Genomic DNA, 20,994 nt, shown 5'->3' on the forward strand with positions numbered 1-20,994 from the left:
TGCTGCATACAAACTGGGTGGTGCCCAAGGCGATGTTATTATAACTGTCACTCAGTAAAAGGAAGTTAAAAAAGGTTTTTTGCACTTCCCTTGACCATTCCAGCGCTTGTTCGTTTTTCTTAGGAAGCACCTGCTGTACAATCACTTTTACTGAAGTAGAGTTTTAAAATTAGGATTATATATATATATATATATATATATGAATAAATAAATAAAAACATTGGATGTCATATATTCAGTTCAATTCACTTTGATTTGTAAAGCACTTTTAACACTGAACATTGTCTCAAAAGCAGCTTTACACAGATAAACAGATTATTAAGTTTGGAATTATATGTTACTGCCTATAATTTTAGTTCCTATAAGTTTATCCATAATGAGCAAGTGGCGCCTGTGGCAAGAAAACACTCCCTGAGATGGCATGAGGGAAAAAAAAACCCTAAGAGAAACCAGACTAAAAAGGAAACCCATCCTCATATCATATTTTGATTATTTTTGAAGTGTGCTGTTATGGGCACTTAAATGTAAAAGATTACCTTTTCATCGTACTGTGAAAAATAACGCCCAAGCAAGCTCCTTTTTTTTGTAACAAAATCTTTCTTTTTATTCTCCAAGACCAATGATACAATCATTAGAAATGTTTAACAATCTCACTATTTTTTTTTTTTACAGGACCTGTAAGTCCTACAGAAACTGCTGAAAATTTTACAAATAAATGAGTTCATCCAATGAAAAGATGCAAGACAGAAAACCAGGTTGACTGACCAACTAGACATAAAAAAAATTCTGTACAGTATGTGCATGGAAAGCAATGATAAAAGTAAACAAAATGTTTTGCAGCAGTTTACAAATGAAACGTCTACAAAGGTTATTCAAAACAATGCATATTTATGTATAAAAGGGTTGATTTCCAGAACATTACATGCAAAACACTGTATCTGAGAGACATGTTCTAACGTACGGTGCTGAATTATGCATTTGCTGCCGTTGACAGGCCAAGCTGAATCTACTCGCTTTGTGAATTTTTCCGGTTCTCAGCTTGCAGGCCTTAGCATTTGCTAGGCCACTTATTTAGAGGGGGAAATTCATTTTTGGTTAGTTATGAAACCCAAGTGACCCCCGAAGACCTCAGAGCTGTGAACGCGGCCAATCAGTCAACTCCGAGTGTGCTGGATTTCACATGGAGATGAAAAATCCTGGAACTGACTCCATCAGCAGATTTGCTGACCACAGCTTCTGATTAACATTACTCGCTAGGCCGTTCATAAAGCTCAGGGCTCTGACGCGAGCCACACGTTTGTCAGCTATTGGATGAAAAGCCAAAATTGCTTGCGAGACTGTGCGATGTCAATATAACATTATTTGAACAGAACAAGTCAACTATTTGGTATTATTTATCACTGGCATAAAGCAGTTCTACGAAATATATATTTCAATCACGGTAACAGTGCAGAGGTTCTTTAAGTCTTTTGCAGTATTGTAAACATGTTCGCTCTTCTCACAGCCAAAAGACAAGAAGAAAATGAGAAAGAAACTGAGGAATCAGATTTAAAAAGGAGATGCCGGAAAAACTGTATCATCACTTTGAGCCAGAGTGACATTTTTGTGCTCTCACCAACAGTCAGTCCAGTTTATACCCAAGTTAAAACCCTGATTAATATTGTAGCAGTACTGTAACACACACACAGACACAGATACAAAAAAAATCAAATATTGCATACTTAATCTCTGGGACTCTATGTTGACTGTACTGTGTGCGTTTAGATATTAGTTGTAAACTCAATCTGGCTCGAGCCCTGTACCTAAGTGATGACTCTCATGACCTGGCTCTTTAGCTGTTCCCTTTCTCCCATGGCATCAAGGCTTTATTTAAAACCAAAAAAAGAAGTGCTTTGATCCAGATGAAAAAAAAAAACAAAAAAAAAAAACAAAAAACCTTACATTGGTTTCCCAGGGTGCTGCCTGCAGCCTCTTAAGTTACAATATACAAATGAAGTATCACGTGTTGTGTGAATCCAAAAAAACAAACACTCATACATACATACATACACTCACACACACATATTCAAAGACCGTGAATAAATCTCATAAAAAATTACACCATTACAAATATAAATTCGGTGAATTTTTTTTGCAGATCTCTGTCAGTAAGAAATCGTTCTTGACACATGGTTCACCAACGCAATAAATAAGTTCAGAATTACAATTATAAACAATAAATGCAAACAGTATTAATTAAGTAATTTCGATGGGTAAAAGTGGCCGATTGTCTCTATGCTGGAATATCTGCTTACAAAATTTGCATCATGAAATATAACATCTTAAGTTCAGTTCAGACTTTTAGGAAATGACCTGGAATATCTGACAAACTTTTTTTCTGCTTGTCATGAAGTATTATTTCTGGGATGTATGCATGCACATAAGCAAAATGCAAATGTAAAAATATTTTTATACATAATTATTTTTTTTTTTGCATAGAGTTCACCTGACCTCACACATGCACAGTTAACAGTCCGGTTAAGGATTAAAGGCCGATTCCTTGTATTGATTGTGTACATTGTACATCTATTCAGAGCTCACAATTGCAACACGTATTGTTATTCTAAGGGTGCTGTAAACGGAAAGAAATAGAGGCAGCCTGGAAAGAGTGAGACAATGCTATTGGTCTTGCTCGTAGTCACTCGTTATTATTAAATAAAAGAAAAATTAATAAAAAAAAATAAATTAACTTGATAAAACATTGAATAAACAAAAGTCAGAATAAGAACTGAGAGCGGAATATGTCACATATGTGTAAATAAATGCATCACTCAGATCAAGACTTGGGTCTTGTTACCTTTGCAAGTGCCCCTCATTATTTAAGCGTACTGCCCCTCCCTATGGACACAGTATTCTAAGGAGGAAAGCAACAACCCAAGAACATAAAAGAAAAAAGAAAAAATGTTTTTATCTGAGACATCTTTCCTTCATTGTTTACATATTGGATATGTGTTTGCATTACCATTTAAATTACTAAGGAGTAAATATAAAATTAAGTTATTAATCATTCCCTACATATTATTCAAGCGTCAAAAATGTTGTCCCTCTAACCACTTTGCATAATTTACGGTTTATATGGCTTATATTGCTTTTTAGTACCATATTTGCTACAATTTTACATAAATTAAGAAAATCTGAGGGCATATACATGATCAGGTACCGTCTAATATATATGACTTTTCACTCATAAATAAAAAACAAACATGTTCAGTGTCAAAAAGAAAATTCTAAAATACACTGAGTTAGTATGAAAACAGTCTCAGTCAATAGTCTGGGAAATGTGTACCTAATACAATAAGAGTTCTTCTACCAGTTCAGTTCAGCAACAGAGTGCTTGCCGGTTCTGCACCGGTACTGCAGTGGATCGTTAGATAGCTCGCAGTAATGCCTGGACTTGTAAACTAAAGTACTAAAGTTTCATTATTCTCTAACCTGCACAATTTGTAGCATTTGTGCTTAGAAACCAATTTCATAAGGACTATTACTACGAGACTTGCGTAGCTTGTGAGCATTGCTATGTTGACCTGTGTATCCTTCCATATATGGCTGATCTCTATTAATATGGCCTCCACACGGACTCGTCCATCCTGCCGCTGGAGTTGAGAGCAGTGGGTGAGCTGCTGTGGCTGCCGTCGGCCTCGGTGCCTTCAGTCTGAGCAGGCAAGTTGGGGTTAATGCCTGTTGAGGCGCTGGTGCATGGTGGCAGCATCCGTGTTGGGGAGCGTTCCCCACCTGGCACCATGGAGAACTGGTATGAGCCGGACGAAGCTCCATAGTACAGATATGGCGTGCTGCTGGTCTGGAATGGCCCACTCTGGTTCTGAGTGGAACCTGGATATGGAGGTGGCAGGTAGGTGTGGTAGTGGGTGGTGCTGGACATGCCTAGAGACATGCCTGATGTCACAGGGGTTGGTGTGTAGGTGAATGTGGCAGGGTAGTGCATCCTGGGACTAGAGAAGCGTGTCTCAGTGAGAGAGGACAGGCTGGGAAACTGGCGCTCGAACTGGCGTGGGTCGGCTGCAAAAGGACTCAGATCTGATGTACCTGAAAGAGAGAAAAATAGGCATTAAGGCTGCAATCCTACATCAGCAGTGCAGGCTTTGCTTGCAGATTGTCCCATATGGAGCTCAACTGATATAAAAATAAAAATCTTGGCATACTGTACAGCATTTGGATGTAAAACTCACTTTAGAGTAAGCATTACTATAGAGCATTAATTTTTTACAAGAGAAAACACAAGAAAATTGTGTGTTTGTATTTTATTAGGGACATAATACAGGTGTTAAGGCTGGTAATGCAAGATTATAGTTTATAACTATAAAACACAATTTAGATTCTCTTTAACTTGAACTCATGTTTGGTAGTAAATGTTAGATTTGTGATTGATTGCGGTTGACATAATCAGGTAGACTGTGAGTACCATGATATTACTCAGCTATTCAACAGCTAAAATTATTTTAACATATTGTACAATTTATTTTGAATAAAAATGTACTCTATTTTTTACCTCAGCTTATACTTACTGATTTTTTTTTACCGTAAATAAATGAAAAAAATATAGTCATATGGTGTCATGCTATAAAGATAATGTAATAATTGTTCTTAAAGTGGGTTAGCAGCTTTAGGTTGATTTCAGTTCCTCTGTACATTTACATTAACTTGGTTATTTTCCCAAACATTTTTTTAGCATTCATGCTGAAAACAGGAAAGTGTTGCACCACTGTTTAGACATGCACTGGCTTAACAGGAATTCTTGTCCTATAGTAATGGCAGTAAAGCGTAAAATTATTTTAAGAAAGCAGCAAATGTAGGTCTACAATTACATTTTCTATCAAGTACATCTACATTTCCTGTATCTATGATAAAAGCAATAGGTCTCACACAAAATAGGGCGCTGTAACGCATTACTTTTTATCCACACGCTGTAAATGTTTATCACACTCTCCAAACGGTGGCTGTTTTATCGCTGAGTGATGCAATCTGAATTTCCTAACACCAAATGTCAAAGCAAACATGGTACATAAGCTACCTAATTGACAATAATCAGTCATTTTGAGTTTGTGAAGGGTGAAAAAACTTGTACACAGATAAGTGCTCGCTTTACCTTCCAGTTTTCAAACCACTTTCAAACCACACATTACCGCCCTCAGGCACATGCTGTTACTACAGTCACGCTGAAATAGCACAGTAATCAATCTCATTAACACCTATTTATTTCTCCATTTTTGTAGCGGGATCTCTCTTGTATCTTCTATTGTTAGTTGTTTTAGTAGTCTTGTGTTGTTTTTATTTATTCCTGCATACACAAGCATATTTGTAACAAATATCAAAGCAGGATAGGAGCAGGATAAAGCAGGAACCCATATGGAAGCAGTTTGAGGGGAAAACAGTTTCCATGGGATGCATAATGAGCAGCCTTAGATGTGGCTGCACGTCTGCGATTAGCCAGAGAGAAGGGGCAGATCTGCTCTTTCAGACCCTCGTTTGGCTTTTCTAAAAATTATAAACCACTAATGGTCTGCGGCTACCACAGCACCGGGCCAAAAAAGAGTGCAAATGGAGAAAAAGACCTCCCTAATCCTCTTCATTCTCATCACCAAACTCCACTATTAACCACACTATTACCCCCCCCCCCCCTCCCCAATCCTCCCAATCCCACCCTCCCACCCCAGGCACACTCTCACTCATCATCCACTAATCTCATCTTTCACATGTTTTCCTTATCAGATCCTTTTACTGACCGCTACGTAACCCTGATGCTAGGCTGCAGTTCAGTGCAGTTCAGCTCCACACCATCCTTAGTGTCATTGTGCTGATAGAAAGCTGCAGGCCTGCTATAGTGTACATGCATCTCTTCCGTGATGAATCGGCACACTTAAGAGAACATGTGTGGTGAATTATAGGCACATCGGGTGCTCACGTTATCAGCTTGCTGCCATTTCAGATTGAACAGGAAATGCTAGTTCTAAGACATTACTATAGACTGGGAAACCCAAAGAACAAAACATCCTATACATTATCATGTTCGGGATTTATTAAGAAATTAAATTATGGAGACAAACTATATTTGAACTAGGCAAGATGCCATTTTAAGTACCATACAATACCAGTTGTAACCTGAAACTATATCTGCTGATAAAATGCACAACAATGATAAATATTTAATTTTAAAATAGGGCTTCAAAATTCATGGTTTTGATCAAACTGATATAAATGTTGTACCTACATTCAGTTTTTCAATTTCTAAGACCTTGTATGCTTATTAGCATTTACTGAACTAACACACTTGTTTGCCACATTCTTGGGTTAAATCGCTCTAAACTAAATAATCTTAGTAAAAATTTAGTCTGGAAAAACAACACAGGACTTTTCACTTGTCTAGCTGAATAGCTCAGAAATGTCAGATTCATCCATGTTTGTAGTCTTTATCTCATCAGTCCCTGGATCTAAGACACTGTGTAAAGAACTGGTGGTTAAGAACAATATAAAAAACAGGATGATGATGCAGTATGACAGCTGCTCCAAATGAGCTGATATGGGACGTCCCCTCCTGACACAGGGGCGTTCATGGCCAATCAAAGAAAGAATAGCGGCATTAGGACCAAGAGGTGCATGTGTCTCTTTGAGGAAAGAACAAAGGCTGACATTGCGGAGATGAAAAGGGGGGGAAATCTAAACTAATCAAACCCAACTAGGCAGCTGGCCTCGGTTCAAAACACAGGCAATGAACAGCCACGCAGAGCCATTTCAACTTTCACGTTTGCCCGGTGCTCAAAGAAACATAGTTAGGGTGGAGCGCCGCAGGGGAAAGAAGTTCAAAAACAACCTGGCAGTGAGTCAAACAGGTGTACTGAAGAAGGAACTTCGTGTTTGTTTCTAGCAGGCTGTATAACATACTCTCTTGTTCAATTAATAAAGGCACGGACATAACAGATCTTTTCCACTCAGTGCTGAGCCTTTTACAGCCATGGCATATTGAGGTGGATGAGTCATTAACTCTATTCTATTTTATTATTCCTTTTCAAGCATGTTCAAAAGAAATTCTTTACAAGTTCAAAGATGCAAATGGAATGGATGGGGCAAGGAGAGATTTTGTCATTCTTTGTATTTTTTAAATGTGACATCGCTAAGAAGATATCTGTCATTGGGCGAATTCTATACTTGCAGTAGATGCTTAAAAGGAAAAAGAGGAGGCTGAAAGAAATCTGCCTTTGATTTAACTTCAAACAGGGAGCAGATAACACGTATGACAAAACCTCTAATGGGATCAATTAAGTAATAAAACACTTACACACAACAAACAAAGATAGACATACAAAGTAGATCATCTTTTTTTTTCACATCTGGATAAAAGTAAAAAAAGATCAGACCGAATGTGTGATGTGGGCGACATAGAAGTTTGGCGCTTGTATGTTTTGTACCTGAGAGACGTCTTGGTACATCACTGATCGCAGGCAGGCCTGTGGCTCGGGTGGAAGAGAGCGGAGTGGTGGAGTGGATGGAAGGAGAAGTCATCTGGCTCAGATAGGGCGTGTATGGCTGCTCATAAGACCACGGCGGAGATGACTGTGACTGCCGCGGGTCTGAAAATCGCAAAAATGAAGATTTTCACTGACTGTGTCCACTCATCTAATCAGAGTAGTTTACAAAAAAAAAAAAATGTGTGTGCCGATAACGGTGTGTGCCGATAACGGTGATTTGAAGCCTTTGCATGTAATCCAATTTTTATTTTAGTGACAGGAACTGGATAAAATGTTGAAGCGATTTCAACAACGGATTATAAAACGAAATATTACAAAAAACAATGTGCTGGAAACCATTATTACTCACTTAGTGTTCTATAAGTATTTGCTCTGTTACAATCAATGGCAACAATATGCAGAGCAAGACAAGAATGTATTCTTGTTTGCTTTCCACATTCATTGGGTAAACCTGCTGTCTACACAGTCTATACAGAAAGCCTAATAGCAAACATTTGCATTCAGCTCTTCATCAGGATTGGAGGAAGGCAGCTATGAAATTAAATGTTCAAACATATTGAATTTAATTACAGTGATGTTTGTCTAAAAGGGTAGTTCGCTCTGGCTGCTCTTATACCTGAGATCTGCGTTTGTCCCTGTGGGCTGAAAGAGTTTGCGGCGGTGTTGAGAGATGGCCGGGGGCTCTGCGTGGGCACACCGACCCTCATGGTGCTGTGGCGCAAGCGTTCTAGTTCACTCAGGCGCTCTGAGAACAAGCCTGGCTTTGGAGGGTCTTCCAGCTTCTGCCTGTGTCCTAAAACAACAAGTAGATCTGAAATGTTACTTCACCAGAATAACAGCTGGAGGTTTTGGAAAACATGCCAGCATTTTAAACTTGCCAAATTTGCATCAGAATTTGCATCAATGGAAGAAATCAAGAAGGCTGTCAAATACTATATAGTGGCTACATATTGATTTTTGTAGATACGTTCTTGTGGCTCAGCATGAGGCAGTAGTTATCCACCAGAACACTCACAGTTAGATTGCTCAGTGACTGAATTTTTCCTCTTATCATAAATGTGAGTATATCTATGTGTCATGGGAGGAAAACGACCTTCAAAAAACAGTCATCATCTCATAAAGAGAACCAGTCACGTCATAAGCACTCCCCCCTGGCCCAGATCATTCATATCTATTCTACTGAGTATACATGAAAGTATTGATGCAACATATGGGAGCCTATATCGCGTCTGTAAAAACGGCAGTTTTAATGGAGCCCATGCTTTCTGTCAATACAGGAGGATAATATGGCTTAAAGAGAGACTTCTAAAGACTTTTTTCTCTCTTTAGTCAGAATGTGCCTGTCTGTCTAGCCCCGCTCGGCTCCGCTGAATGGCTCTAAAGTAAATATCAAACAGAAGAAAAGAGAAACTTCTGCCGAAGCTTGGCAGCGCTCCAGCTGGCTCAGAAAGCTTCAGCTACCTCCAATCCTGCAAAACCTGATTGTGTCCTGAAGTTAAGCTGAGCAAACAGCACTTTGTGAGAAGGAGTCCTCGTCCAGAGGTTAATGTCTGCCACACGTAAGGATCTCGGGCGCGAGTAATCCCTAGGAGCATTCGTCCGTGTGTGTAAGCACTGAGGAGAAACATAGGAAATATGTGCCCTCTCTGCTGCTGCCGTTGCTGGAAAGGGCAAGCAGTATAATTTCATTTAACCGGGCTGATTTGGTGAATGAATACACTTCTGTGTCTATATGGAACCAAGCTTGTCACAAATTACACGAGGGTTTACATGCAATGTGAAATATTATCTGCCAATATACTCACCATATTGAATTTTATTAGAGGCATAAAATCACTGAGGGTGTCATGCTTCTTGTTCCATAAATATCAAGGCTGGATGCATCAGACAATTCTGCCAGTGTGTTAGTGAATAGGACAGTTATTCCTCACTGCCATCAGCCAGCTCCTAATGTAACCGTATGGCAATGCCAAATCATGTACACCAGGCAATTCCTGCCTAAAAACTGCAATGTATAAATAATAAGAGTTTTCATATGCAAGCTAACTGTCAAACTATCCAAATGACCTCATTATTTTTAAAATCTGCATTTACTCTGCTGTGACATCTTGTACCACACTGTCCTCTAATGTATTGGTTTTATTGAAAGCCTTGAAGAACACTATTTAGTTTTACATTGCATTCACCGGCCACTTTAATGAGAACACCTGCATCGCTGCTCATTCATGCAATTACCCAAGTATCCAATCATTGGGGGGCAGCAAACGTGGGAATATGTGATGTTACTAACTTGGCTATGGCATAGTTTGTTGGAGCCAGACTGGTCTGAGTATTTTAGAAACCTTCAACAGAAACATATTTTAGACACAAAACTAACAGTCTCTTCAGTTTACAGAGAACCGAAACAAACAAACAAAAACATTCTGATGAACAGGGAGAAATGCTGTTCTGTTCTGCTTGCACAAAGGCTACACTGTAGCAAGCAGAACAACATCCCCAGATGTCAAACCTGATGGGCTAAATCAGCAGAAGAGCACATCTGTGGTTACCTGGAAACAGGACTTTGGCTACAGTGGGTACAGGGTTAAAATACAAAAAGGACACCATACCTGACCCCACCCCATTCTGAATGCACAATCTTCTGCACTGCATTGTTGCCAAGTGATTGACTGATCGCATAATTGGATGAATGAGCAGGTGTACAGGAGTTCCTGTAAAATACTGGTCCTGGAGTGTACGCTTATATATTGCTAGAATGACATTAATATGTCACATGAAGTTTATATTATACAAATAATCCAGTAGGTAAATCTTTTGAATCAATATAAACATTTTAAATAGCTAAACAAAGTGAAATCCTGGCCATAAGTCTGACAAAATCCAGAAGCTGAAGAACAAAAAACATTAATGTGAATGATTCGGCTTCAACAAAGGAAATTCCACAATGCTCACATCCGCTTAAAAAAAAAAAAAAAAAAAGAAAGGTTTACGCTAGTGTCATAATTATATCCAGCAGGTCAACGGTTAGAGTCATAATTGAGGACATCAGTTATAACAAACAACAGCTCCTATCCCAAATGATGACCTTGTGCAAGTCATACGTGGCCTGACTTTACTAATTAGACTATGAAACTATTCTCTACCAGGAATAAAAAAAAAAAAGAAATACATTAAATAGGCTTATTCAAAGCACATGCTGACTCCAGACCCTTGGCACATGAATAAGTGTGAAGACTGGCTTTAAAGGAAAAAAGAAAATGGCATGGACAGTAAGTAATTTGAACGAATAAATACTAAGGGTGTATTTCAGGAAAGTTGCCTGCTTGCATGTGAAATTCGCCATCTGATAGCGTTCGGACCTGCAAAAACACCCTTAACTCGTTAAACACCAGCACACTCATCAACATCAAATATCAGCTCAAGCCGTCAGGGTACATCAATCATCCAGTGGCGACACAGGGAATAAAACGGATGGAAGAAGAAAGGGAAACATACATTCGTCTAGATTTCATTTCTTTAATTGCTGTGCTATGGGGAGGCTTGACTCCTCTGAAGAGCAAAACAATGGATTATTTCATATGGCAGCTCCGTGTGAGGAGCCTGTGAAATTAGCAAGTGGGGGGAAAAAAACAGCAGCGAAAGACGGGACAAGGCCAAACGCCTGTCTGCTCGCAGGATCAGAGAGGAGGGCAGTGGGTGGGAGGGAGTGAGAGCGAGAGCGAGAGCGAGCGAGAAGAGAAAAGAGAGAACAAGGCAGCCAAGCAGTGCTGGAGTTTTGCCAGTCGCTTGTGTGGTCTGTGTGTTCCAGGATTCAGGAAACGAAGCGCGCCAAAAAAGGGCACAAATACTACCAGAGTTTTATAAATCATCAGGCTGGCCTCAGCAAGTGGACACTGTGCAACTTCACAACAAAAACAGTTTGTTAAAAAACAAATAAAAACTATATATTTATTATTGCCCAATTGACTCAGTGGCTGAGACATAAAAAATGAGATGGATTAAGGCTTACCTTGCATATTTTATAGAGAACTATACTGCTAGAAAATTGGCTAAGAGCTCTAAATGAAGATGGATGTACCCAGAGAGTTGGATGCTGTTGGAGAAACTGTTAGCTATAGTCCCTGAAACCTCTTTAAACATGTCTGTGCAGGGAAACGGTTATGGTAATGTGAACGCACCGTTCCTTTCTCACATTGTACCGGCGACTTTCACCGTTGTTGGGGGGGTGGAGTGGTTTAATACACTGGAGCTGTGTGCAGGGGGGAAAAAACACGAGCAGATTTTACCCAAGCTGTCAGCTTGCTGTCGCTCACACGAGGTCCAAAGTTTTTCACCTTGGCCAACAGCAACAAGTAACATCTCAAGTTCACTGCACAATTGGAAATGTTCTTAGAGAAAGTAAATCAGGATTATTTCTCATGCAAGTCAAGCCGGAATCGGTTTGTTTTCAATGGACCGTGCAGCCTTTTGTCTGAGAGGCCTACTGTGAGTGTTTTGTTGTGGGGGCCTACCTGTCGAGACATGCGCTGTACGTTCAAAGCCTCGAGGAACTTCACAAATTTACCACTAATGCTTATTTCTGGCTCTGGTAATTAGAGTGGCTCCACACACAAACCACAACGTAAACAGTTCAACATTAGTAGCAATATTATTGTCAGCGCTAGTGCTAACATCGCTCTGTATTGTTAGCAAGCATGGGAACAATACAACACAAATTAAAATAACCTTAAAAGTATGGTATGTTAATAGACAATAGTTTGAAGAGTTTTAGCATAATGAAGCATAATGATCAAGCAAAGCGTGACAAAAAAAAAAAAAAAAAAAAAAAGGAGAAATTACGAGGCGGACTAATCCAAGGGAACAACAACAACGTCATTTACCATCTCTCTGAAACTGACAAACATGAAGGTAAAGCTTTGAAGTCTTTCTGGCTACCGCTTTATTGGATTCCTCAATGAGACAATAGCTCTTTTCCAGTCGTCTGCATGGCAGTCAAAACACACAGGCTCATGGAGAAGCTCAGAAAATACAGGACCTTTTCATAAAACAGACAGTATGTTTTCCATCTTGCTAACGCAATACGCCGCTAATACACACGCCAGACCGGCTTTCCGCTCTAAATGATTCCGTTTGACTCAACAAATGTTACATGAATTCATCATTCGAACCTGGAGAGAATGAACACTCTGGCTGAGCTGTAATATCTCAGTGATACAGCCATCAGGAACAATAACATCTAACCAAAATTAGTTTATTATACACTGCTGGCAATAACCCCAGTCTGATGAGCATAAGAAGTCGATAATCTCAAATCAGAAGTTTTAATTTCTTAAACACACAAAAAGGTTTTAGGTGATAAAAAACTGTATTCTGCATACTGTAATTGCATCATACAACCTTATTAAGATTCCACAACATTCTGCAAATTCATACTTCCCTAAAGACATCCATCTGTACCTAAACCAAACACAGGGCATGATTATTGCTGCACTCATGGACATTCTTTTTCAGAAACCAAATGCGCAACGGCAAAATTCCACAAAAAAAAAAAAAAAAAAAAAAAAGCGAACTCCATATGCTTGACACTAATAGTACCTTCTGTGGTATCATACTGTAAATGTCCCTACTTCCAAGAGCAAATCTTTCCCCCTACACAAACATATTTCATTTCATACATAACACTGACTTGTATTGATTTTGGACTTGAGCACTGTCACGTCTTTATCCTCACCCCCCGTTAAAACAGATTATCTGATGTATTACCGACAAATCAGAGACAAATATGCGTCTAGTGCGTAAGAATGCTTGTGCTCTGGTGGTCTGCAGGCCCTGGTGGCATGAAGTAACACAGAGCCCTCTATTAAAGATCTGACCAGCCCCTCCCAATCCATTAGCTGAAATTACTCTTAATAACCAGCACTACACCAGTCCTGCTACATAATTACTGCACTGTTGAGTTCACACTCAGATAAGGCCTTGTGCTTAAAAACCGAAATTGTTATTTTGTTTGTAACTCGGCATAAGGAAATAGCTTTTGAGAAGGATTGAGATAAAAGACAGTAGGTCAAATGCTATGAGTCATTACTGGACACGCCTAATTAAATTCTATTTACTTTCGAATACGAATGACTAAAATCGAATGGTTTTATTTGCGATTCACTGGTTTTTGTTAGATTTGTTACCTATGAAGGGTTCAACTCAATTTAATCCAGTGATGAACATTGTGATCGTATAATTACGAGAAAAGTCATGAATATTGCCAATATGTGTTTTGATAACAATTAAAAGCTTTTTTAAAAGCAATTGATTACAAACTGTTAAAATGGTACAGTCTCTCTAGACAACTTCCCTTATATTTCTCAAGAATATTTTGGTGTCATTAATGTTAGACTGTATCCATTATTACCTTCTGGTTAGCTGCTGAGTTCTTGGGCTGATTCCTGCGCTGTATGGGCCTGTTTTAGTTAATTTTGTTCACAATTTTACACGAATGCCATTTTAACCATTTAAATTGAACTGCTAATTATAGCAGCCAAGTCAGTGGAACTGTATTTTTCTCTAAAGATAGATGCAACTCTATAAGCCGATGCTCTCTAAGTAAATATGGACTTCGATATTTAACTGTTTGTTTCTTTATTTAAAAAATAAATTCAATCTTCTGTCCTCATATAATTGAAAGACTCATTTAGCACGGCAGTAACTAACTAAGTTCTACGAAGAAAATCTGCACTGCAAATCAACACAGGTCGTATCAGGCTCTTTTAGGTGATTTTACATAAGTGCAATGTGAATTCCCTGAGTATGTCTAGGAATGTTTACAGTTTTTCGCCCCCGCTAGCTCTGTGTGTGATATACATAGACGAATTCGTAAACATGCAGACAGAGGCAGCTTCACACCCACCGGAGGTTGCTCAACTCAAGATGCCTCTGCATGTGTCATTTCCTGCCTGGCCACCTGCCTGATGCTTAGCAAGAGCTCACGGTTGAGAAAGAACAAGAAAGAGAAAGAAAGAAAGAAAATATGAGAGTGAGCGAGTCAGAGGGTACAGTTTAGAAGTTTTTTTTTAAAAAAGGAACACAAAGATTTAAAGCTTTAAACATGTTAAAGACAGGTGGGTTAGAGAAGCTGTTTTTATTTGTTTAAATGCAGAGGCATTGTGACTGTGGGTTAAAAAAACAGAACAATGATCAGCACCTAATCAAATGCTAAACTGTTTGCTCTTATTCACTACATAATCCAGCTTTATTTACAGTATGCCAGGGTACAGAGGGACAAGACAGTAATTAGGGCATTGGCTAAATCTGACACACTTTCAATATCAAAGCTGTACTATCCAAAACTAATCTTCCAAATTTATAACTGAATTTACTGAACTCACCTTTCAGTAACACTGTTATTCTGGACAAGGTCATGGTGGACCCTCGAGAACACTGGACTTGAGGACTAGGAATACACCCATAATGGTGTATAGGGCCTAACTGCTCACACATACACACTTATCCACTCTTATCATTTTGTCATAGCCAGAATGTCTATGAGTGGGTTTTAGGAGTTGGAAGGAAACCTGAGAACTTTGAGGAAACCCATGTGAACACATGCACAGACAGGAACGACCCAGGGAGCATGGGGCTGTGGGGTGGCAATGCTACCCTCTGCCAATAACAGTAAACTATTAACTAACAAAACATTTAAATACAACTATTTGATCTGGGTGTGCGCATTTAATCCTTTAATCGATCACTGTAACCACTGTCAAACTATATACAGTCTTACACACACACACACACACACACACACACACACACACACACACACACACACACACACACACACACACAAATGCACACTTTACTAAACCCTTTTTGTTTACATCAACAGAGGCCATGTCTGGCAGACATTGACTTCTGTTTGCCTTGAGAACAAAACTGCAACAAAATAAAGATGAATCAGCGGTGTGTGAGATTAAAGGCTGAAGAAGAAGAAGAAGAAGAAGAAGAAGAAGAAGAAGAAGAAGAAGAAGAAGAAAAATGCACACTGTTGAAGTGGTAGTACTGAATTTGCAGCCAGAAATATAGTTAATCTGTCAGGAATATATCTATGTGTGTAAGAATAAAATTGTGGTAGGAACAGCTGTGTGCCAGGCTGCTTGGCTAACATATTGCTATTTCTCCTTTTTAAAATACAAACACACTATTATAGGCGTACGGCACATAGTGTACTGCCGAACGGGTGATTCGCAGAAGTACTGAACGCTTGTGACAGCAGACGAGCAGATGGTTAGGGAAGAGGACGGTATTAAAATAAACTTAAAGAGAAGTGTTGCGCTTATAAATGAATGCAAATGGATTATCTGCAGTGAGAAAAAAAAAGAAAAAAGGAAGTGCACAGTCTAACACAATCGCTTACCAAAAAGCCTGTGATGTCAGACAGTTGCTAAGGACCTCCTCGATTTGTAAAGGGGAATATTAGTCAAATTATTGTAACGGCCATGTCGCGTCATAGAAAAATACGAAAATAAAAAAGGAGCTTTCTAAAATAAATGATGCAAAAATGATGACAGGAGATGTTTACAGGCTGTCGATCTGGATTAACAGGCACTGCAATCCAAGCCTGATTATATGATCAGCCTTGCCACAAAAAGGTTGTGTTTTGTAGACTTTTGACCATAATGTCAATCTGCAACAGACTCTAACCTAAACACTCAGTCAGCCATGCGAGGCTCTCGTTCTGTTTCTGAGCCACATGAAAGTCATTCATGACAGCTTGTGTGTATTTACAGCTTCAGGGGCCTCGTGTGAAAATTGAAATTCAGCAGCGTTCATTTTTTTTTTTTCCTCTCCAGGTAAAAAGAACACTTGTGTTCTGTGCTAAAGCATGAAGTGCATAAAGCTTCTTTGCTTTGTGCAAGTCAAGAAATATACTCTGATGAAAGATCCATTTTCAGTGCTGGACAGTAACTGAAGCATTTTTGCCAGACAGTGTTCCTCGTACTAGACAGCATTTACACGGGATTCAAACTGTGTGAAGTGACCCGTGCTATGCTGAAAAACAAGAATTTTTTTTTTCCCCTTTCCCAGCAACCTTGAATTAGCAGCCAAATCTTATTTTCATATAGCCTCCAGACAACTCTTGTGTCTAAGTGTGTGCGTGCGTGCGCGCGCGTGTGTGCACGCATGCTAAAGAGTGGGCTTCAGGTTAAAGGTCAAGCGGCTGGCATTACGCATTGAAGGACGCAGACAAGAGGCAGATACAGTAAACATTTGCGTAAGGCGAACGGCTCCACAGCACGTGTTTGTGTTTGCCTCTCACTTAGCATGCCTGTTGCTGCTCAAAGGCCGCCTTTGTGCTTTCAGGCATGTTGGATCCATTTTTTAAAACAGTGCCCTAACACGATCCATGCATCCATTCATCCATCATCTTTCTCCAGCCAGCCCACAGACTCTGGCCCTACTTCCCACCTCTGGGCTGAGAAAAGGGGCAAAATGCCAGCTGGGGCGACACGTGGTCCAACCGCGCCATTCATCTCTCCCGAGTGGTTTTACATGCATGCATGCACCTCTTTGTGCGCTTTTTTTTTTAATCGTTATCACATGACGGTTGATATTTGGGGGCTACTTACTCCTTGGTTCTCGTGGTCCGTCCACTGTGACCTTTATGGCTCGGTGGTAAGTGGCCACTTGAGGAGGGTTGGTGAATACTGTGATTGTCAGAGTGAAGCTCTTCCCTGCAAGACACAAAAAAGGTTCATAGCCCGTTAGTACCCAGCACAATGTGCCACATTCACTACACGCTGTGCATTTGCATTTTCTTTGCTGCTGGTGATGACGGTGATTGTGGGATTTTAACTGCCATGGGAGTACATAACGTTTGAAACACTGAGGAAACAATAGATAGCAATGTCAAAAGGGAAAAAAAACCTGAGCAAAATACCCATTTCGAGTCAGCTGTGTCAGCTTTTATTGAAGATAGCACTTTGAATAAACACTGCCTGTCATTTCATATGCATTTAGCACTAACGTGGCTTTATTTCTATTGCAATTCTTTTTTATTTATAACCTGCTCCCCAACATGGAGTCATTCTCCATCATGCTCAGACTGATGCTATAAAATAAATGGACTGAAGGCATTTAATGTAAAGACAAATCCAAAGACAGCTCCATGGTGCCTTCTTTTATCCTCACATTTCATTTAATGGAGACTGTTTAAACACTTAAGCATCCAATAAACCTTTACTTTCCTGAATCCTAGATGCAATTACAAATTATATCGCTTTTAATGTCTGTAGAGAAAATTTGTCTCTATACTTCTGAGTTGCTGTTAGCTATGTGGATGTTGTCACGCAGCAGAAATAATAAATGTCACTCTGTGAGCACAACACAGGAAGCGCAAAGTGGCTTCAACAAACTCAGCAGCAAGAGTAATGTGCAAAGTATGCTGTGAAGTCAGGCATGACACATTTCTCTGAGCTGCAATCTGCTGCTGAGACAGGAAGAGGTGGGCGGAAAATGACTCAGTGAAGCGGCCAGCTCCACTCAACTTTGCATGTGTATCAGGATGCGTGGCTAGCTTAAAACTTTGTTGACTGGGCTTGCATGTTTTTTTTGGGTTTTTTTTCCAATTTCTCTTAATCCTTAAATCTGTTGTATGAAACCAAGAAAACAAAATCCTGAAATTTACAGTGATATATATAAAACGTGGATCTATCTATCTATCTATCTATCTATCTATCTATCTATCTATCTATCTATCTATCTATCTATCTATCTATCTATCTATCTATCTATGCAAAAAAATTCCTATCTCTCTCTCTCTCTCTCTCTCTCTCTCTCTCTCTCTCTCTCTCTCTCCCTCTATATATATATATATATATATATATATATATATATATATATATATATATATATATATATATATATATATATATATATGTATACATGTGGAACCTATGATCATAAAAAGACCACTCTGGAGGCACTTCCCATGCTTGTATATAAGCTCTGACCTTGACTACTTCACTGGGGCTATTACTGTAAATTGTGTCTCTTGCTGAGTGTGCCGCCGCTATATTCGTTCTCATTCTTTCTCTCTCAGGAATCTGTCCTTAAGCCCCCAAAATGCAAGTTTGTGTCCAACAATCAAACCCAACCCAGCCCTTCCCAGTAACCAGATCCCGAAGCCACACCGCAGCCTAACACTGTGCCCAGCCACCAGACCAATGCCCGCCTCTCCCCTGCATCCAACAACTACACACCACCAACTAAAAATACCCCCAATACCACCCTCTCCTTTTGCTCAGGTTTCTGAGTTCACAATAGTTTCCTAAATGCAGACTTTAATTTCTCTGACAGTATCAACATAAAAAAATAAATAAAACAGCAAAACCTTGTCACGCCTGTTCGCTGATTATGAGTCCTGATTGATTTACTATCAGTCTGCTGGATACTTAAATTGGCTCAGTGTATAAGACAGCATTTGAAAGGGTTTGAAAGGCTATCGCTTTTTTGTTTTCAGCCGTGTTGATTTTGGTGGTTCATATCTAATTCTCATCTGTTGCATGCAGGATTGTTTCCCTTATTTAATTTCCTTATGCTCTGCTACCTTCCCCTGTGACTTCCGCCTGCAGATCTCGTATCAGAGATAGGAGAAACCCAAGCTTGGTAAGGTGTAGGTTTCCGTGCGGGCCAAAGCCCTCTTCTCTGTGACAGCTGCAAGGAGATAACACACTCTCTCTGTTTCACATATACACACATATGCTAAGGAGTGTGTCTAGGGATATGTGTCTCATTAAAGAAAAAATAAATAAAACACCTAGGCCAGTGGCTGGAAGGAAGTCAGATGTCTGTCAATGCATCAAACACTGTTCATTTTTAAAATTGACTGACAGGCCTGCCCTGCTTCAAGAGAGAGAATGTTTACGGCTGTTATAATTCCACTATATTATAACCTTACAGTTTGGACTCCATGGGACCTTTAATTGAATGTTTATAAACACATTTCAGTCTGTAAGGCTTTGAAATGAGGCCTTTTCAAGGCTCCTTAAATGAACACCTGAGAGCTTAACTCTAAGGGACTGAAAAGATTAAGAAGGCAAGTCTAGACTACACTCAGGGAGGCTCGCCTGCCTCCAGCATCAGACTGCTTGCTCTTCTGATCCATCTGCCTGTACTGTCTTCTTCAAAGGCCTGCTTTCTGAACAAGGGTCTTTCCAAATGATCACAAGGCCCAGCTTTCTTTTTTTTTTTTTTTGCCATAATGACGCCCATATCAAAAGCAGTATTCATCTACACATATCCCAGAGCACTTTAGGCTCGCACTGAAATATATAACAACTGTCTGCATGTAAATCACATTACCACGATGCAAAGTGAATAAATAAAATATTTGTTAAATATTATTATAAATAATTACCAAACAAATCACAAGCTCGAACTTTAAAGGCAGAGCTGTTTAAACACGCCCAATGCTAGTTTTTGTCCTTAAAGCAAGGAAGTTCTCAAGTTACATTCTGTGACATATAACATCGTTAAGTAGCATGTTTACATTTGCTTTCAAATGATACGACTTCAGAAGACTCTGGTAATCAATCGTGGACGTGGGTATTTTTGCGTGGTACATATTCATGAACTCCTCTCATGAACTGTTTGCTAACCCGTGTTGGGTATTCACGTTAAACGTGTGGTTTAGTATCTCAATGGATAATCTACCACATGCAGAGGTTTCACTACTACGCTTGGGTTCTTGTCTTGTAAACAGGAGCTACATGTGGTTTTGCTGCATCATGTGATTCGCGCAAGGAAAAAATACATGCTATTTCAGAGGGTTATAAGAGATCACTGAAAATCCAAGGAAGACACTGACCTCGCCCACTCCTCCCGACGAACCTCAGGTCATTAAAGCGTGCCACTTGATTCTTCATGACGGCGGAGGCGTTCCGCAGCTCTGCCGAGTAGTTCTCATCGTTACCTGCCATAACTGTTACCACTGTTCCATCAGGAACGTCCCCCAGTGCGACCACCTAGGCCGTGACCGAGAACAAACTCCATGTCATTCCATTCCTTCGTTTTTTATTATTAATGTTCTGCATATGTAATTGTCATAAGGTGATCTGTGAGCACACGCACTTAATAATAGTTAGCAAAGTAATATACTGACTAAAAAAACAATAATAAACATATAGTTTTTAAAGAAATAAATATGATATGATCATCATAAAATGAATGAATGATCAGCCATAAATGCAAGGAATAGGAGAAACAACTTGTCAAGCAAAATATTTAAATGACTACTTTTATATTTAAATATTCATGTGGCCTAAAGATTAAAAAAAAAATACATAATGATGTCAACAATGAATAAAAGATTTCATACAAAAATACAGAAAAAGCCAAAGTTGGGTCCAGATTAGGGGTTTAGAAATCCACACAAGCTTATTTGATTTCATTTTTTTCGAAAAAAAAAAAAAAATAATAAAAT

General features: G+C 39.3%; 1 protein-coding gene across 1 annotated transcript in view; it reads right to left on the minus strand.

Annotated features, from left to right (window-relative positions):
- Positions 1-577: 577 nt before the first annotated feature.
- The window catches only part of runx2a (RUNX family transcription factor 2a), a 39,933-nt gene continuing 19,516 nt past the window's right edge, over positions 578-20,994 (minus strand). Inside the window, exons 4-8 of the mRNA XM_083545510.1 lie at positions 20,380-20,536; positions 17,141-17,245; positions 8,137-8,313; positions 7,461-7,622; positions 578-4,083 (exon numbers count right to left, since the gene is read on the minus strand). Of these exons, the coding sequence (XP_083401636.1) occupies positions 3,596-4,083; positions 7,461-7,622; positions 8,137-8,313; positions 17,141-17,245; positions 20,380-20,536 (1,089 nt within the window). The 3' untranslated portion in view covers positions 578-3,595. The remainder of the gene's footprint in view (positions 4,084-7,460; positions 7,623-8,136; positions 8,314-17,140; positions 17,246-20,379; positions 20,537-20,994) is intronic.

Source organism: Silurus aristotelis (assembly GCF_946808225.1).
Source record: "Silurus aristotelis genome assembly, chromosome: 6".
NCBI classification, from domain to species: domain Eukaryota; kingdom Metazoa; phylum Chordata; class Actinopteri; order Siluriformes; family Siluridae; genus Silurus; species Silurus aristotelis.